At 44.3% G+C, this 18475-nt stretch overlaps 1 protein-coding gene across 1 annotated transcript in view; it reads right to left on the bottom strand.

Annotated features, from left to right (window-relative positions):
• LOC115204080 (dynamin-1) overlaps positions 1–12783 on the bottom strand; it is a gene marked incomplete in the record, with an annotated part of 71458 nt that extends 58675 nt beyond the window's left edge. The window contains 1 exon segment of the mRNA XM_029769379.1: positions 12017–12783. Within this exon segment, the coding sequence (XP_029625239.1) occupies positions 12017–12177 (161 nt within the window).
• Between the last annotated feature and the right edge of the window lie 5692 nt (positions 12784–18475).

Below are 18475 nucleotides of genomic sequence, written 5' to 3'. Positions count from 1 at the left end.
CAGTCTCGCAACAAATGATTCTGTAAGTGTTTATGAACAAATATGTTCCAGCCATTCTCCAAGGCAAACACGCACAAAGTTGTGCGCACACATAAACACACCCATGCACGCATGTACACACACACACAAGCACGCACACTTATAAACACACACGTGTACACATAAACACACACATGCCTAACACACACACATCTAACCTATGTCATTACAATAATTGAATGATATTATCCATTTCATATCACTACCTGAACATAGATAAACATAGAAAGCATTGGCAGCACTGTCTCGTCGACAACAGCTCCATTTCCTACTGTGTCAAGTCAATTTCCTGTCTATGGTCTCTCTCTGGTTGGGGTGTAAACCTGGCTTTCTCTGCACCTTCCTCTCCTCTAGTAACATCTTGTAGGGGACAGATGGCCCAAACTGCAGGTCCCCTCCTCTCCCCCTTCTCCACTCCGCATTCCTCAAAAACACCACCATATGGACTATCCAGATGGGCGGAGCCGGCACCAACCAACCAGACCCTGTCACACACACCATACCAATCCATCTCCATCCCAAACGCTGCTTTGGCTGGGGGGATGGCTCAAGATAAGGCATGGTTCCTGGGGTATCCACCACACACGCTCACACGTGCACACATTCATACATATGCTACATACTTGCTGAATGGGCTCAGTCGCACAAATGAGCAAACACGGATGGACGCACACATGCACGAACCATCATGTAGCAATGCTGACAAGCATTCACCACATCAATAGCCTGTTATATGTGATTGCAGGGGAAAACAGAGTGAAGGAGTGGGTGAACAACGCACCTGACTCTCTTCATCGTACCATCCCCCACCCCAGCCTGCCCCTCACCCCCACCCCAGCCTGCCCCTCTCCTCCACCCCAGCCTGTCCCTCTCCTCCACCCCAGCCTGCCCCTCTCCTCCACCCCAGCCTGCCCCTCTCCCCAGCCTGCCCCTCTCCTCCACCCCAGCCTGCCCCTCTCCTCCACCCCAGCCTGCCCCTCTCCTCCACCCCAGCCTGCCCCTCTCCCCCACCCCAGCCTGCCCCTCTCCTCCACCCCAGCCTGCCCCTCTCCCCCAACCCAGCCTGCCCCTCTCCCCCAACCCAGCCTGCCCCTCACCTCTACCCCAGCCTGCCCCTCTCCCCCACCCCAGCCTGCCCCTCTCCTCCACCCCAGCCTGTCCCTTTCCTCCACCCCAGCCTGTCCCTCTCCTCCACCCCAGCCTGCCCCTCTCCTCCACCCCAGCCTGCCCCTCACCCCCACCCCAGCCTGCACCTCTCCTCCACCCCAGCCTGTCCCTCTCCTCCACCCCAGCCTGCCCCTCTCCTCCACCCCAGCCTGCACCTCACCCCCACCCCAGCCTGTCCCTCTCCTCCACCCCAGCCTGCACCTCTCCTCCACCCCAGCCTGTCCCTCTCCTCCACCCCAGCCTGTCCCTCTCCTCCACCCCAGCCTGCCCCTCTCCTCCACACCAGCCTGTCCCTCTCCTCCACCTCAGCCTGCCCCTCTCCTCCACCCCAGCCTGTCCCTCTCCTCCACCTCAGCCTGTCCCTCTCCTCCACCTCAGCCTGCCCCTCTCCTCCACCCCAGCCTGCACCTCTCCTCCACCCCAACCGACCCCTCACCCAACCTACCCCTCACCCCCACCCCAGCCTGCCCCTCTCCTCCACTCCACCCCAGCCTGCCCCTCTCCTCCACCCCAGCCTGCCCCTCTCCTCCCCCCCAGCCTGCCCCTCTCCTCCACCCCAGCCTGCCCCTCTCCTCCACCCCCACCTTCTCAGTCACGTGTGGGCAGCTGTGATTATGGACAGTCCACCCATCTACCATCCATCTAATCCCACTGGGAGACTCAACCCCTCCCCCTGTTTGGTGATAGCATACAAACACACCAGCCAGCGGCTATCCACTGTCAAAGCAAGGTCGACTATGAAGGCACTGAGGAGACAAACATATCCACCCATAAGGAAATGGTATAAACAAACAGATATTCAATATTATATTGTTTCTCTGCTGTGTATAAATACACACGTATCCACACTTGTACACACAAACACACACACAGACACACACGGACAATAGACCTGTCCAGCACTGACAACCTGCCAGGCATCTGCAGCAGAGCATTGACTCACACACATTTACTGCACACACACACACACACACACACACACACACACACACACACACACACACACACACACACACACACACACACACACACACACACACACACACACACACACACACACACTCCAAAGCATGCCTATATGCACGTGAATATACTGTGCTTAGTGGAAACCCTGAGAGGGCGTTGTCATTGTCTGACATTCAGCTTCTTAGACAGAGGCTTTGTGAGGAATAACAGCAGAACCATGATGAGCTTTACTCCAATAACAGTCAGATCATTTCCTCTCCATTGTTTTCTCTTACACAGTCACTCTGATTGGTTCACAATAACATTACATACATTTATCTAAACTGACCTAGAGTCAACACATATTCAAAACACATGGTCCTGGTGGGACTTGAACCCACAACCTTAGTGTTGATAACACCATGCTCCAACACACTTAGCCAGCTGGGTGAAAATGATAGTGCCATACAGTGCTTTAAACTATAACACCAGTGGATCTCCTGCCAGTAATGATAATGTATTTGGCCTGGTCTAATAAATAAAATACATTTGATTTTTGTTTGTCACATTCTTGGTAAACAACAGGTGTAGACTAACAGTGAAATTCTTACTTAAGGGCCCTTCCCAACAATGCATAATATCACTCATCAGCTGTAAATGTACAGACTACAGGCTGTAATCTAATCATGATCAATGGTGTGCAGCAACTACAGTCACGCTATGAATACGAGAAAAAGCTACTTCACTATCCCCCAGGCCACAGCCTTAGTGGCTGAGATTGCTTGTTGTGTCGCCATGTACACCTCCAGATTACAGTCATTGTAGTGAAAGGGCCAATCAAACGGCTCGTTCTTGGCCGATGGCGTGCGCCCAGATTAAAGTAAGGGCGGGAGCCAATGAGAGCGCTGGTTGTTGGTGAGCTGTGTGTAGACTGCCAGATTAAATGTAATCCCTTTGAGCAGTCTAAAGGCAGCAAACCCAGCTCCACTCTCGCTCTCTCTTTCTTTCCTCTCACTCTTTCCTTAGTCTCTATCCCCCCATCTTCCACTGTCTTGCTTATTTTACCCTCTCTCGCCAGAATCCTTTCATAAGCAACAAGAAATGATACAACTGCTTCTATCAGTTATCCTAAAAACAATAGTGTGTACAAAGCGTAGACAACTATAGGACGAGGCCCACCTTCCACCAATAATAATCGGCCAACATAAATGAAACGAGACGATAAATAAAGTGACATACAGTAATAAATATCTCAAAGGGAAAACAATGTAGAACCACCAAAGTAGACTACACTTCCCAGCAGTGCTAGCCAGTGAGTTTTCCATTATCTATTCGTGTCAGTCAGTAAAGGGCTATCTATCTACAGTATATCTTCCTTCGCACAGACCAGAAATAGGATTAGAGAAAGAGAGTCGGGCCATACTACAGCCCATACTGTCCTTCTCATGTTGGGGATACAGATAATCCCTTGCATTTTGCATTCTTCATATTATGTAATATACTGTAATTCCGCCCTGCAATAATAGTCTCTCCAATTGGACCAGTAGAGATGAATTTTTGCCTTGTCAGCAAATGAGAGGAAGCCTACGCAGCAGAAGAGACCATTTTACATATTCTAGTCTAAATGCTGCAAGCACCAGCACTGTAATAAAGGTGTGTTCTCAAATTGGGTTCTCCAGAAGAGAACAGTGCAATCCACTCTGCAGAAAAGCACTTCTTTGACCTAGAACAGCTGCATCGGTAGAAATTGGTGGTGAACTGAGAAATAGATATTCATATCTTTCGATTAATAATTTATTTGGAAATCTGATGACGAGGCTCATATTTCTAGAGCAATACTTGACCTTATTTCCATTATTCAGTCATTTATTATCTAGTGATTATAAAAGACAAAGGCTAGAGATCACTTGCTCAGTCATGCTCATCTTAACCTAACCTTAAAAGACTTACAAGTTTTGTTGCAAGGTCTTGAATCCCCTAGGTGACAGAGGTCGAACTGATAGTCTATGACAGTATTCCCTGACTGAGTTGTTATTGTGGGTCTGCTGTACAGATGTAGGATCTTAATTTGATCGCCCTGTTGCAAGAGAACTTTAAAACTTGTAGTGTGAGATTTAAAAAAGCTTCTGAAGTTTGTAATTTCCACTTTTAAATTTCAGACTTGAAATCCCTACAAAAATGGCCATTAATTATAATCCACATAATAATGTGCATTTCCTGTTGCTGTAGGATTATTTTCCTGCTGTAGCAAACTGGCTCAAATTAAGACCCTGCATCTGTATTGTGGTATTCCTCTGAAGAGCTCTCCTAGGTCCTGAAAGCATCCTCAGAGGAAAGTACAGGCTCTGTACACCAAACAGCCAGCAACCAACCCCTGTTCATCTGATAAGGACATATAAAATAACAGGGACAAATTCAACTAATCATTGCAATAGCAACTGTCGGAGGCATCGCACCATGATGTTTGTAACTGGTGTCTGTTCCCAGGTGTACCTTAGGTACATTAGGTTACCCTTAGCGGCGACCGTGGTAGGATAACAGTATGTGTGAGGTCTCCACTATGAGCTTTCTGGTGAATGATGATTCATTGGTTTGTTTGTCTGGTAGGCAGAACGCCGCTTGCCTCCTGCACTCTCAATAATGACGTTTTGTGGATGCTGTTGTCGGTTCACTGCGTGGAACAACCCCTGTTCTCCACCTTGCACCTCTAAATGATACTTTATTGATACTGCCCAAATGCATGTTTTCGCAGTTTGGTTCTGACAGCAGTTTCCTTCATATTAGAAATTAGTCAATTGATTTGAAACCTGCCTTGAGGCCATTTTTGTTCGTTAGACTGAACACGGGTATGCACCGTTTGATATTTTAAAGTCCTCTGGTTTCAATAGGATTCTTTATATAGACTATTACCACCAATGGATAGAATCATCCGGTAATAGTGGTGGTGGTACTCCCCTATACACTGGTCTGTGATCAAATTTCTCCACCTTTCCTGTTTCTAATTATTAAGGCTAGAAAAGGAAACATGGGCATGGATCAGTGCCCTAATTGCAACTCCACCCTGTGTATGGGCCACATGTCCCCCAGCTGGCTGTCTCTGTGCCAGGGTCTGCGAGCTAGTGTAGGTCCCTGCCCAGTCAAGGTCTAGTGTTGCTGTGCTAATTAAACATGGGAAGAGATGGAGAGTGAGTGAGAGAGCGAGAGAGAGAGGGGCGGGGGGGTAGAGAAGAGGAGGGAAGGAGGAAGGACAGAGAGATTTCCGACACCTCTCATCTTCTACCCTGAAATCAGCCAATGGCTGTAAACAACAAAAGTTCCGGCATGCCGATCAGACCCCAACAGTACATGATTGACAGATATGGGGCCCGGTCGCTTCCAGGAAATACACTGGGAGGCCAATTTTTGTCTCATTACAGTGTATTACATTTAAAAAAAAAAATATATATATATATATATATATACACTGCTCAAAAAAATAAAGGGAACACTTAAACAACACAATGTAACTCCAAGTCAATCACACTTCTGTGAAATCAAACTGTCCACTTAGGAAGCAACACTGATTGACAATACATTTCACATGCTGTTGTGCAAATGGAATAGACAACAGGTGGAAATTATAGGCAATTAGCAAGACACCCCCAATAAAGGAGTGGTTCTGCAGGTGGGGACCACAGACCACTTCTCAGTTCCTATGCTTCCTGGCTGATGTTTTGGTCACTTTTGAATGCTGGCGGTGCTTTCACTCTAGTGGTAGCATGATACGGAGTCTACAACCCACACAAGTGGCTCAGGTAGTGCAGCTCATCCAGGATGGCACATCAATGCGAGCTGTGGCAAGAAGGTTTGCTGTGTCTGTCAGCGTAGTGTCCAGAGCATGGAGGCGCTACCAGGAGACAGGCCAGTACATCAGGAGACGTGGAGGAGGCCGTAGGAGGGCAACAACCCAGCAGCAGGACCGCTACCTCCGCCTTTGTGCAAGGAGGAGCAGGAGAAGCACTGCCAGAGCCCTGCAAAATGACCTCCAGCAGGCCACAAATGTGCATGTGTCTGCTCATACGGTCAGAAACAGACTCCATGAGGGTGGTATGAGGGCCCGACGTCCACAGGTGGGGGTTGTGCTTACAGCCCAACACTGTGCCGGACGTTTGGCATTTGCCAGAGAACACCAAGATTGGCAAATTCGCCACCGGCGCCCTGTGCTCTTCACAGATGAAAGCAGGTTCACACTGAGCACGTGACAGACGTGACAGAGTCTGGAGACGCCGTGGAGAACGTTCTGCTGCCTGCAACATCCTCCAGCATGACCGGTTTGGCGGTGGGTCAGTCATTGTGTGGGGTGGCATTTCTTTGGGGGGCCGCACAGCCCTCCATGTGCTCGCCAGAGGTAGCCTGACTGCCATTAGGTACCGAGATGAGATCCTCAGACCCCTTGTGAGACCATATGCTGGTGCGGTTGGCCATGGGTTCCTCCTAATGCAAGACAATGCTAGACCTCATGTGGCTGGAGTGTGTCAGCAGTTCCTGCAAGAGGAAGGCATTGATGCTATGGACTGGCCCGCCCGTTCCCCAGACCTGAATCCAATTGAGCACATCTGGGACATCATGTCTCGCTCCATCCACCAACGCCACGTTGCACCACAGACTGTCCAGGAGTTGGCGGATGCTTTAGTCCAGGTCTGGGAGGAGATCCCTCAGGAGACCATCTGCCACCTCATCAGGAGCTTGCCCAGGCGTTGTAGGGAGGTCATACAGGCACGTGGAGGCCACACACACTACTGAGCCTCATTTTGACTTGTTTTAAGGACATTACATCAAAGTTGGATCAGCCTGTAGTGTGGTTTTCCACTTTAATTTTGAGTGTGACTCCAAATCCAGACCTCCATGGGTTGATAAATTGGATTTCCATTGATTATTTTCGTGTGATTTTGTTGTCAGCACATTCAACTATGTAAAGAAAAAAGTATTTAATAAGATTATTTCATTCATTCAGATCTAGGATGTGTTGTTAAAGTGTTCCCTTTATTTTTTTGAGCAGTATATATATATATATATATACTTGTTTTTTTGTGTGGGGGGGGGGGGGGGTAGAACTTGGTGCTCCGGTACCGCTTGCAGTCTATGACTTGGGTGGCTGGAGTCTTTGACTAATTTTCAGGCCTTCTTCTGATTTAATTCAAAACTGTAACTCGGCCACTTCACAGACTTCTTGGTAAGTAACTCCAATGTAGATTTGGCCTTGTGTTTTTGTCACGCACTGATCTGTTTCACCTGTCCCTGTGATTGTCTAAACCCCCTCCAGGTGTCGCTTATTTTCCCCAGTGTATTTATCCCTGTGTTTCCTGTCTCTCTGTGCCAGTTCGTCTTGTGTTTCCAAGTCAACCAACGGTTTTCCTGTTCTCCTGCTTTTTGCATTCTCCTTTTTCTAGTCCTCCCAGTTTTGACCCTTGCCTGTTTCTGGACTTTGTACCCGCCTGCCTGACCATTCTGCCTGCCTTGACCACGAGCATGTCTGCCACTCTGTACCTCCTGGACTCTGATCTGGTTTTGACCTTTTTGCCTGTCCACAACCATTCTCTTGCCTTCTCTTTTTGGATTAATAAACATTGTAAGACTCCAACCATCTGCCTCCTGTGTCAGCATCTGGGTCTCGCCTTGTGTCATGATAGTTTTAGGTTATTGTCCTGCTGAAAGGTGAAATAATCTCCCAGTGTCTGGTAGAAAGCAGACTGAACCAGGTTTCCCTCAAGGATTTTCCCTGTGCTTAGCTCAATTCCGTTTCTTTTTTATCATGAAACTTCCCAGTCCTTAATGATTACAAGCCATACCCATAACATGATGCAGCCACCACTATGCTTGAAAATATGAGGAGTAGTACTCAGTAATGCGTTGTATTTGATTTGCCCCAAACATAAGGGAAACACTTTGTATTCAGGACAAAACGTTAATTGCTTTGCCACAGGTGTTATAACAACTGTTTGATGAATCGTGTCATTTTACATCTGCCTGCAAGTCATCACATCGAGGAAATACTTTGAGGAATGACGAATTCTAAATAGGAAATGTGCCTCTACAGTATATCTCAATGCAATATGAAACTCAGAATTGGGATCAGCAAAATGCTAAGATTGTTGTCATGGCTATGTGAAGTCAGTTACCAACTCTCATCACTGTTTACATCGTATATCATGTAATTATTGTTATTTTGTACTTCTTATGACAGATGTTAAGTAAAGCATTTACACACTTTCATAAGACTCTGTGGCCTGAGACTGCGTCTCCCTCTCACTCTCTCTCTCTCTCCATCTCTCTGCATTTACACACTTTCATAATAACTGTGGCCTGAGTCTCGCTATTTCGCTTTCTCTCTTTGCTTTAATCTCTCAGTGTTTCTACAGTTCCCTGTAAAGCCAATGATGTCACCATGGGGTCAAGGGAGAGAGTGGACTGACAAAACATGGTCAGATGGTCTCCTAGTTCTTTAGGAAACCCCAGTGCCAACAGAACGGTCCTCTGTCCACACGTCCAGACAGGCGGTGTCTCTGTCTGCATCCACACTATGAGCCACCTCCATTCTACACGCTGACAGATTCTATTAAAAGTCAAAAGGATAAACAGCAAGCAGCTTAATGAAGGCCAACAGATTAGAGTAGGGCCCCAGTAGAAAGAGAGAATTAAATTATTGTGAGAGGGAGAGTAGGGTAGACAGTGAGAGAGTGTGTAAACACATGTGCATTGTGTATGTACAATATGTATGTATGTATGTATGTATGTATGTATGTATGTATGTATGTATGTATGTATGTATGTATGTATGTATGTATGTATGTATGTATGTATGTATGTATGTATGTATGTATGTATGTATGTATGTACACTACCGTTCAAAGGTTTGGGGTCACTTAGAAATGTATTTTTTCTTTTACGAAAAGCACTTTTTTTGTCCATTAAAATAACATCAAATTGATCAGAAATACAGTGTAGACATTAATGTTGTAAATGACTATTGTAGCTGGAAACGGCTGATGTTCCAATGGCACGTTGTGTTGGCTAATCCAAGTTTATCATTTTAAAAAGGCTAATTGATCATTAGAAAACCCTTTTGCAATTATGTTAGCACAGCTGAAAATTGTTGTTCTGATTTTAAAGAAGCAATAAAAATTGTCTTCCTTAGACTAGTTGAGTATCTGGAGCATCAACATTTGTGGGTTCGATTACAGGCTCAAAATGGCTAGAAACAAAGAACTTTCTTCTGAAACTCGTCAGTCTATTCTTGTTCTGAGAAATGAAGGCTATTTCATGCAGAAATTACCAAGAAACTGAAGGTCACGTACAACGCTGTCCTCAACTGGCAGCTTCATTAAATAGTACCCGCCAAACACCAGTCTCAACGTCAACAGTGAAGAGGCAACTCTGGGATGCTGGCCTTCTAGGCAGAGATGCAAAGAAAAATACATATCTCAGACTGGCCAATAAAATGAAAAGATTAAGATGGGCAAAAGAACACAGACACTGGACAGAGGAACTCTGCCTAGAAGGCCAGTATCCCGGAGTCACCTGTTCACTGTTGATGTTGAGACTGGTGTTTTGCGGTTACTATTTAAGGAAGCTGCCAGTTGAGGACTTGTGAGGCGTCTGTTTCTCAAAGTAGACACTCTAATGTACTTGTCCTCTTGCTCAGTTGTGCACCGGGGCCTCCCACTCCTCTTTCTATTCTGGTTAGAGCCAGTTTGCACTGTTCTGTGAAGGGAGTAGTACACAGCATTGTACGAGTTCTTCAGTTTCTTGGCAATTTCTCGCATGGAATAGCCTTCATTTCTCAGTACAAGAATAGACTGACGAGTTTCAGAAGATAGTTCTTTGTTTCTGGCCATTTTGAGTCTGTAATCGAACCCACAAATTCTGATGCTCCAGATACTCAACTAGTCTAAAGAAGGCCAGTGTTATTGCTTCTTTAATCAGAACAACAGTTTTCAGCTGTGCTAACATAATTGCAAAAGGGTATTCCATTGATCAATTAACCTTTTAAAATGATAAACTTGGATTAGCTAACACAACGTGCCACTGGAACACTTGAGTGATGGTTGCTGATAATCGGCCTCTGTACGCCTATGTAGATATTCCATTAAAAATCAGCCTTTTCCAGCTACAATAGTCATTTACAACATTAACAATGTCTACATTGTATTTCTGATCAATTTGATCTTATTTTAATGGACAAAAAATGTGCTTTTCTTTCAAAAACAAGGACATTTCTAAGTGACCCCAAATTTGTGAACGGTAGTGTATGTATGGGTGTATGTGTGTATGTGTGAGTAAACACAACAAGTTTAGTGTGTGTGTGTGTGTGTGTGTGTGTGTGTGTGTGTGTGTGTGTGTGTGTGTGTGTGTGTGTGTGTGCGCGGTGCGTGAGTATGTGCGTGTGAACACAAAAGAAAACAGCAGGGAGGGGGTGCGGCAGTAGTGTGTGATTAGGAAGACCCGGGTGACGTCAGTGCAGCTGGTCAGGGAGAGTAGACTGCATGATGGTACATTCTGCTAGTCAGCAGGCAATTCATTGCGTCGAGACCTCAGTATGCATCTTCACAGGCACTTACAGTATAAACTTGTCAGGATGACAATGCTGCTGAGAACACGTATTATTAATATTGACCAGGACATCCAACTGTTCCCGTTGACATTACAAAGAAACGTGTCGGCTGTGTGATTTTGTGTAGTAAAGCAAAGCATTGTGTTGCAAAATGTGCAACAGCCAAGGGAGGCCTGACAATCAGTCAGTCACCTATCGTATCGCCCGGTGCTGAGCGGGTGCAGCAGCCTAGTTAAGCACTAACAGATGGATGGGGAGCCGACATCGAAGGATCAAAGCGACTCTCCCTTCCTTCTCCTCTCCGTGTATTTTCGCAAGGTCATACTGCAGCATAGCGGGGTTGTGTCCCCAGAGAAATGTGGTTTATCCATCATCGGCACCATGACAGTTGTGACAGGGACTATGACATAATTAATGTTATGTATTCATTCATATCTCACATTAGGTGTACCCTAATCCATAATTGACTGAAGGTCAGATACTCATACCATCTATCCTCTGTGGTCTGTGTTTAGTTTATGAACGACAAAATGGCAACCCTGTCTAAGAAACAACCACACAATTAGGCTTTCTTGTTGGAATTGTGTGTTTACAAGGTGCCTACAAAATATTGGGCAGTGGCCTTCAATGCGCTATGCGACCTGAGCGTGAAGTGGAAGAGCCCACGAGAGGATGGGGGGAAATGCATACCGTATTCAACCCCATTAAACCGGTACATTATGATGTCTTTAATCACAAGAACTGGAAACCTCCAATATGCAATTTGTAATATCAAAGGAAATGCAAAATGTTGGGAGATTTTTTTATATATACTGTATACTTGTACTATGACAAATATTAGAATAGCATCATAGAGGAAATACATAATTGGCCAATAATGATTTCAATTATTATTGTTTAAGCTTAAATACAATCATTTTATAATAGGGAGCACTAACAACAAAATCCAACGTCCATTTTGGTTTGGTATTCTATTCTGCCAATGCATATAATGCAGCAATTAGCACATGGAAGGTTTAATGTAACCAAATAAGCTGTTTAAATGTATTATGCGTGAAGAGGAGGGACTGGTGATTCAAGGCAGCAATTTCATCAACTCTTCTTAATTTAATACATTCGATATAATTGTGAGGTTATCCAATGGATCTCAATGGCTGTAAATCAAGGGATGGGGGGCGGGGGGCTGGGTCTAGATAGGTGTGTAAGAACGATTGCAGCTAGGAGGCTTTGATCATGGAGGGATGCATTTGCGTACAGAAACACAAAACCACTTACTTCCCAACGAAGTTCTCCAACACCGAGCTTTTCCCTGCACTCTGCCCACCGACCACAGCGATTTGAGGCAGATCCAACTGGGAATTTTGACCGATGGCCGAGAAGGCATCTTGCATTTTATTCACAAGAGGAATAAGGTCTTCCATCCCCCGGTTCCCCATGATTGCAAGGGAATCGGTCCCTCCTTTTTAGTAGAAACAAATGAGGGAAAGCGTTCTCCCTCGGAACCGAGCGCTTGTCCCCCCTTTATCACCCTTCCGTTATGAGGGTGTTTCAACGTTTGGAATCCGCCTTCTATATAAATGTTGCTTGCACCCTCATTGATTACGCTTCCCCGGTGTCCCCTCTACACAGAACGCTTCTCCTCTCCTCACTCTCCTCTACAGCTATACTCAACTCTCTACCACGCAGCACCGAGGGATGATCTCTTCTCAGAATCCGCTAGGGGATCCTTGCACTGACGCGCATGCACCACTCAGCGGCGATCCACCTCAACAGAATTGCGCCCTAGGCTTTGTGTGCTATCTCTTACCGATATTCTGTAAGAAATAGAAATACAGGCTATGTAAACATTATATTTATAAATAGGCTATATTGATACTTTGCTACGTCATAGATTAATTATGCTATGCCCATGCTGATTATGTTTGGTGGGCTTTGCGTGGATGGCAGTGTTGATCTGTCCATGGTGCTGAAATTGTTAAACGACGTCATCGGTCCGTCAGTCTCCTAGGGGAAAGAGGGCGACATACGCTACAGACAGTCACAGTGCGCACACCGATGAATAATAAGAGGTGCGCATCCCTGTAAAATACCGGGAGCAGGTGCACAGTGTCACCAGCAAGAATAGGCAATACCGACCAGGAATAAATGACCTCGGCGATAGTCCTTCAAAATAAAAGTCCCGTAATAAAGACGGTAAAAAAATACAAATTGTCAAAATTCGATAAAAAAATGTTGGAAATATTAGCAGACTTTGAATTTTGGAAAAGGAAATAGTTAATAGCCATAAAATCACAAATAATATTATAGCACTGACAATATTGTTAACAGCAATAAGAGTAAAGACTAGGTAGGCCCTACTATATAGTAATTACGGTAACAACAGTAGGCCTAATTTAAATACAAAACATTATTTATAATGCTACTATTATGAATAATAATATACTTATAATAATCCACTTTAGAAACCACGTTTATATCCCATTGTTCTGTCCCATTGTTCTGTCATTCAGATGTATTCAATATTTGCATATTAAATAGATTAGTTTTATTTACAAAAATACATATGCCACAATGGGTGCCACAAAGGAGCACTTTCACAGGTTACAATAAAACTGAATTGCAATGCAGCTTACATAAGATATATTAAAATTAACATAATTAAATTAAATTGTCCATGAGCCAGACCCCCAGATTTGGGCTGTCAGGCTCACTTAGGCCGACAATGTCTCATTGTGATTTTTTTTGAAGGTCTATGTCCCTAGAGTTGGAAAATGTGTGATACCAGTTCATCAATAGTAGCTTTCTGTGTGTTATCACTCTTTCTTTCATCCCTCCATCCCATTCATTGACAAACAATCTCAGTATACAACAAGTTATTGCTCACTTGTACACTTTAATCATATACCATTGGAAAGCTTAGATTCACAGCAATCCATCAGACACATTTTCAGGAATGTTCAGGTCAACAGAACTTTGACCTTTGACCTCTAGGGTATGTGATGGACATTTTAAGTTTGTGCTTTTCAAATAACCAATTTCTATGTTCTATGTTTGTGCTTTTCTAATCAAAAGCAAATCAAATGTTATTTGTCACATACACGTGTTTAGCGAAATGCTTGTGTTTCTAGCTCTAAAAGTGCAGTCATATCAAAAAATTTCACAACAAGCTACCATTGCTGCACGGCTATCATACATTTTCCAACTCTAGGGACATAATACTTTAAAACAATTGCCACGTGACATGGTTGGCCCAAGTGAGCCCGACCGACCCCTCTAGCTCATGGATTAAAAAGAGAGACACATTAACAAGAACATTTCACTTTGAACAACTACCCTATCTACTGTCTGTTATAAACCCTAACTAATGACAGAAGGCTTCAGTGTTACATTGAACATACATATTGCACCGTACACAACTTCCTGTTCATTATGTTCCAGTAAACGGGGGTCCATTCTACTCAGGAGCACTTCCACTTCTGTTGCCCTTTAAAGGCGTTTAAAGACGGGCCGCGGTGAGCGTCAAAGGTACCATTGACTTCAATGGGAGTAGGGCGGCGGATGGCAAAACGCAAGCAGTTTTGCAAGTGGCACGGTTCGTGGTGCTCGCTACCGTGATAGGCTTCAATGGGAGAAGGGTGGCAAAACGCAAGCAGTGGTGCTCGCTACCGTGATAGGCTTCAATGGGAGAAGGGTGGCAAAACGCAAGCAGTGGTGCTCGCTACCGTGATAGGCTTCAATGGGAGAAGGGTGGCAAAACGCAAGCAGTGGTGCTCGCTACCGTGATAGGCTTCAATGGGAGAAGGGCGGCAAAACGCAAGCAGTGGTACTCGCTACCGTGAGCGCGCCGCTGGCTCGACGTTTGAAGTGCCAAACAATTTTATTAGCTGAAGTCTTGAGCTGCCGCCGTGTATGGTTGACCAATGAGTATCTTCATCTTGTCAACAAATCAAACAATGTTTTAATGACAACATTCGAGCTGACCACAACCGGGATGGCCGGTGCTATCCGGGTTCCTTGGGGCCTCACTACAATAAACCCTAACCTTAACGCCTAGCCTTACCCTAACCTTAAACATTTTACATTTCAACTTCAATGGGGTATGGATGTCCCAAGGATCCCAGATAGCAGGGACTCAATCGGGAATGCTGGTCTCTACACAAGGTAGGCAGATTTTCTCACCGCGGCCATTTACCATGGCCAACCGTTTACCATTACTGTACGTCGTGTCACAGTAAAAGGGGGTTCGATTCTACTTAGGAGCACTTCTACTTTCCGAATCCACAGATTTACACCCCAAGCAGTGTAGCTGCTCATTCTGCACAGCTTAAAGAGTGTCAAATCAGACTCCTTTCCTGCAGTCAAATTACCTAGTGGCCTCATCGGTGGAATGTTCTTAATAATTCATAAACGTTATTTTTAAAAACCTGTAATATTGGGATGCAAACTCAAAATGGAATACATTTCAACTCGAATCTGAAATAGCCCACGTTAACATATGTAGCTTAAGAAAAACGGTTCATGAAATCAATAATTTGCTAGTAACAGATGACATTCATATTCTGACAATCTCTGAAACTCACTTAGATAATAGCTTTGATGATACAGTGGAAGCAATACATGGTTATAACATCGACAGAAATGCCAAAGTTGGAGGTATTGCCGTTTATATTCAGAACCACATTTCTGTAAAGCTAAGAGAGGATCTCATGTGAAATACTGTTGAAGTAATATGGCTACAGGTTAATCTGCCTCACCAAAAGTCCATTCAGGTTGGAAGCTGCTATATATGACCAAGTGCTAACAGTCAGTATCTGGATAACATGTGTGAAATGCTTGATAATGTATGTAATATCAACAGAGAGGTATATTTTCTGGGTGATTTAAATATTGACTGGCTTTCTGTCACGCCCTGACCTGAGAGAGCCTTTTTATGTCTCTATTTAGGTTTGGTCAGGGTGTGATTTGGGTGGGCATTCTATGTCCGTGTTTCTATGTTTGGGGTTTCTTTGTTTCGGCCGGGTATGACTCTCAATCAGGAACAGCTGTATATCGTTGTTGCTGATTGCGAGTCATACTTAGGCAGCCTGTTTTTCCTTTGGGTTTTGTGGGTAGATGTTTTCCGTATAGCTACTTGCCTTATGGAACTGTGTAGTCGTTGTTTTGTTTATTTTGTAACTGTTCACTTTTCTCAATATTAAAAAAAGATGAGCATTCATATTCCCGCTGCGTTTTGGTCCTGTGTTCACGATGACCGTTATACTTTCATCAAGCTGCCCACTCAAGAAAAAGGTCAACACTGTAACTAGTACCTGCAACCTGGTACAGGTTAATTTATCAGTTAACCTAGCAGGGTAGTTACAAACAGCACAGGAATGAAATCATCAACATGTATTGATCACATCTTTACTAATTCTGCAGAAATGTGCTTTAAAGCATTGTCCAAATCCATCAGATGTAGTGATCACAATATAGTAGCCATATCTAGGAATACCAAAGTTCCAAAGGCTGGGCCTAATATAGTGTATGTTGTTGATGTAAAGAATATTTGTTGGTCTGTGGCGTGTAATGAGGAACAATCAGAAGCTACACTTGAAACATTTATGAAATTGCGTATTCCAGTTACTAATAAGCTTGCACCCATTAACAAAATGACTGTAAAAACTGTAAAATCCCCGTGGAATGATGAGGAATTGAAACATTTAATGGTTGAGAGGGATGAGACATAAGGAATGTAAAATAAGTCGAGTTGCGCAACCGATTGGCAAATGTACTGCAAATTGAAAAATCATGTGACTAAACTAAATAAAAAGAAGAAGAAACTATACTATGAAACAAAGATAAATGACATAAAGAATAATACTAAAAAGCTTTGGAGCACCTTAAATTACATTTTGGGCAAAAATGCAAACTCAGCTCCATCATTAATTGAATCAGATGGCAATTCATCACAAAACCCACTGACATTGCCAATTACTTTAATGATTAGCAAACTTAATTATGACATGCCAGCAACAAATGCTGACACTACACATCCAAGTATAACTGATGAAATTATGAAAGACAAGCATTGTCATTTTGAATTCCGTAAAGTCAGTGTGGAAGAGGTGGAAAAAGTATTGTTGTCTATCAACAATGACAAGCCACTTGGTCTGACAACTTTACTGAGACAATTACTGAGGATAATAGTGGACGATATTGCCACTCCTATTCAATCTAAGCCTACTAGAAAGTGTGTGCCCTCAGGCCTGGAGGGAAGCAAAAGTAATTCCGCTACCCAAGAATAGTAAAGCTCCCTTTACTGGCTCAACTAGCGGACCAATCAGCCTGTTACCAACCCTTAGTAAACTTTTTTTTAAAATTGTGTTTGTCTAGATACAATGCTATTTTACTGTAAACAAATTGACAACAGACTTTCAGCACACTAATAGGGAATAACATTCAACAACTACAGCACCTACAGTACACAAATGACTGATTATTGGCTGAGAGAAATTGATGATAAAAAGATTGTGGGAGCTGTTTTGTTAGACTTCAGTGTGGCTTTTGACATTATCAATCATAGTCTGCTGATGGAAAAACATATCTGTTATGGCTTTATACCCCCTGTTATATTGTGGATAAAGATGTACCTGTCTAACAGAACACAGAGGGTGTTCTTTAATGGAAGCCTCTCCAACATAATCCAGGTAGAATCAGGGATTCCCCAGAGCAGCTGTTTAGGCCCCTTACTTTTGTCAATCTTTACTAATGACATGCCACTGGTCTTGAGAAAAGCCAGTGTCTGTCTCTATGTATGTGGATGACAGCATTATACACGTCAGTTATCCAAGATGTCGTAGCAGTCAGATGTCTTTGTCTTTGTCCTGTCGTGTCGTGTCCCTTGTATATATTTTTTTATATATTTTTCTTTGCATATATTTTAAATATAACCTCAACTTCTAAATACTCTCCTGCAACCGGCCTCACCCAATGTGGCATGGATCTGTTTCTTTTCTAAAGTATTTCTATTTACTTCGGATCTGGAATCCCTCAACTGAAGCTAGTCAGCTAACTAGCTACCAGCTATCAGTCAGCAAACCACTGCTAGCGGTCATCAGCTAACCTTTAGCTCGGAAAGCTCTCGCCAGTTCATACAACGTGACTCAAACCAGAGCATAACGGACCTATTTTTTTTCCTCCATATCCCTGGATTCCTACCGCAAACTCTGAACATTTTCATCTGGATCTTCGCAACTAGCTAACCACAATCCGTGACTACTCCTGGCTAGCGTTTCCATCCCGGAGCAAGCACCAATTAGCCTGAAGCTAGCTAGGGCTCCTGGGCTACCACCGAAGCCCACTCCTGGGCTACAATATCCGGACCCCTTCTACTGCCGGTACGGGGCACGGAACCCCGCCAATCCTATTCGACTGGAATACCGACATAATCTGCCCGAGGATTCCAACAGGCCCCTCAGTCCGCTGAAGGGTCATTCTGCTAACCGCGGCCTGCTAGCTACCTATAGCCTACTAATCCACGAACCCTACTAATCCACGACTGGTCTATCGACGTCACTGCACGAAGAGGCAAAAACAGACTTACCGCCATCGTGACGTCCCCCAAAGTCCCTTCTGCTAACTTGCTAGACCCGGTCTGCTAACTGCTAGCTTGCTAGATCCGGTCTGATAACTGCTAGCTTGCTTGCCCCGGTCTGCTAACTGCTAGCTTGCTTGCCCGGTCTGCTAACTGCTAGC

This window comes from Salmo trutta, chromosome 12 (assembly GCF_901001165.1).
Source record: "Salmo trutta chromosome 12, fSalTru1.1, whole genome shotgun sequence".
Lineage (NCBI taxonomy): Eukaryota > Metazoa > Chordata > Actinopteri > Salmoniformes > Salmonidae > Salmo > Salmo trutta.
The sequence above is the reverse complement of the archived record's forward strand: the minus strand, read 5'-3'. Positions and strand labels throughout refer to the sequence as shown.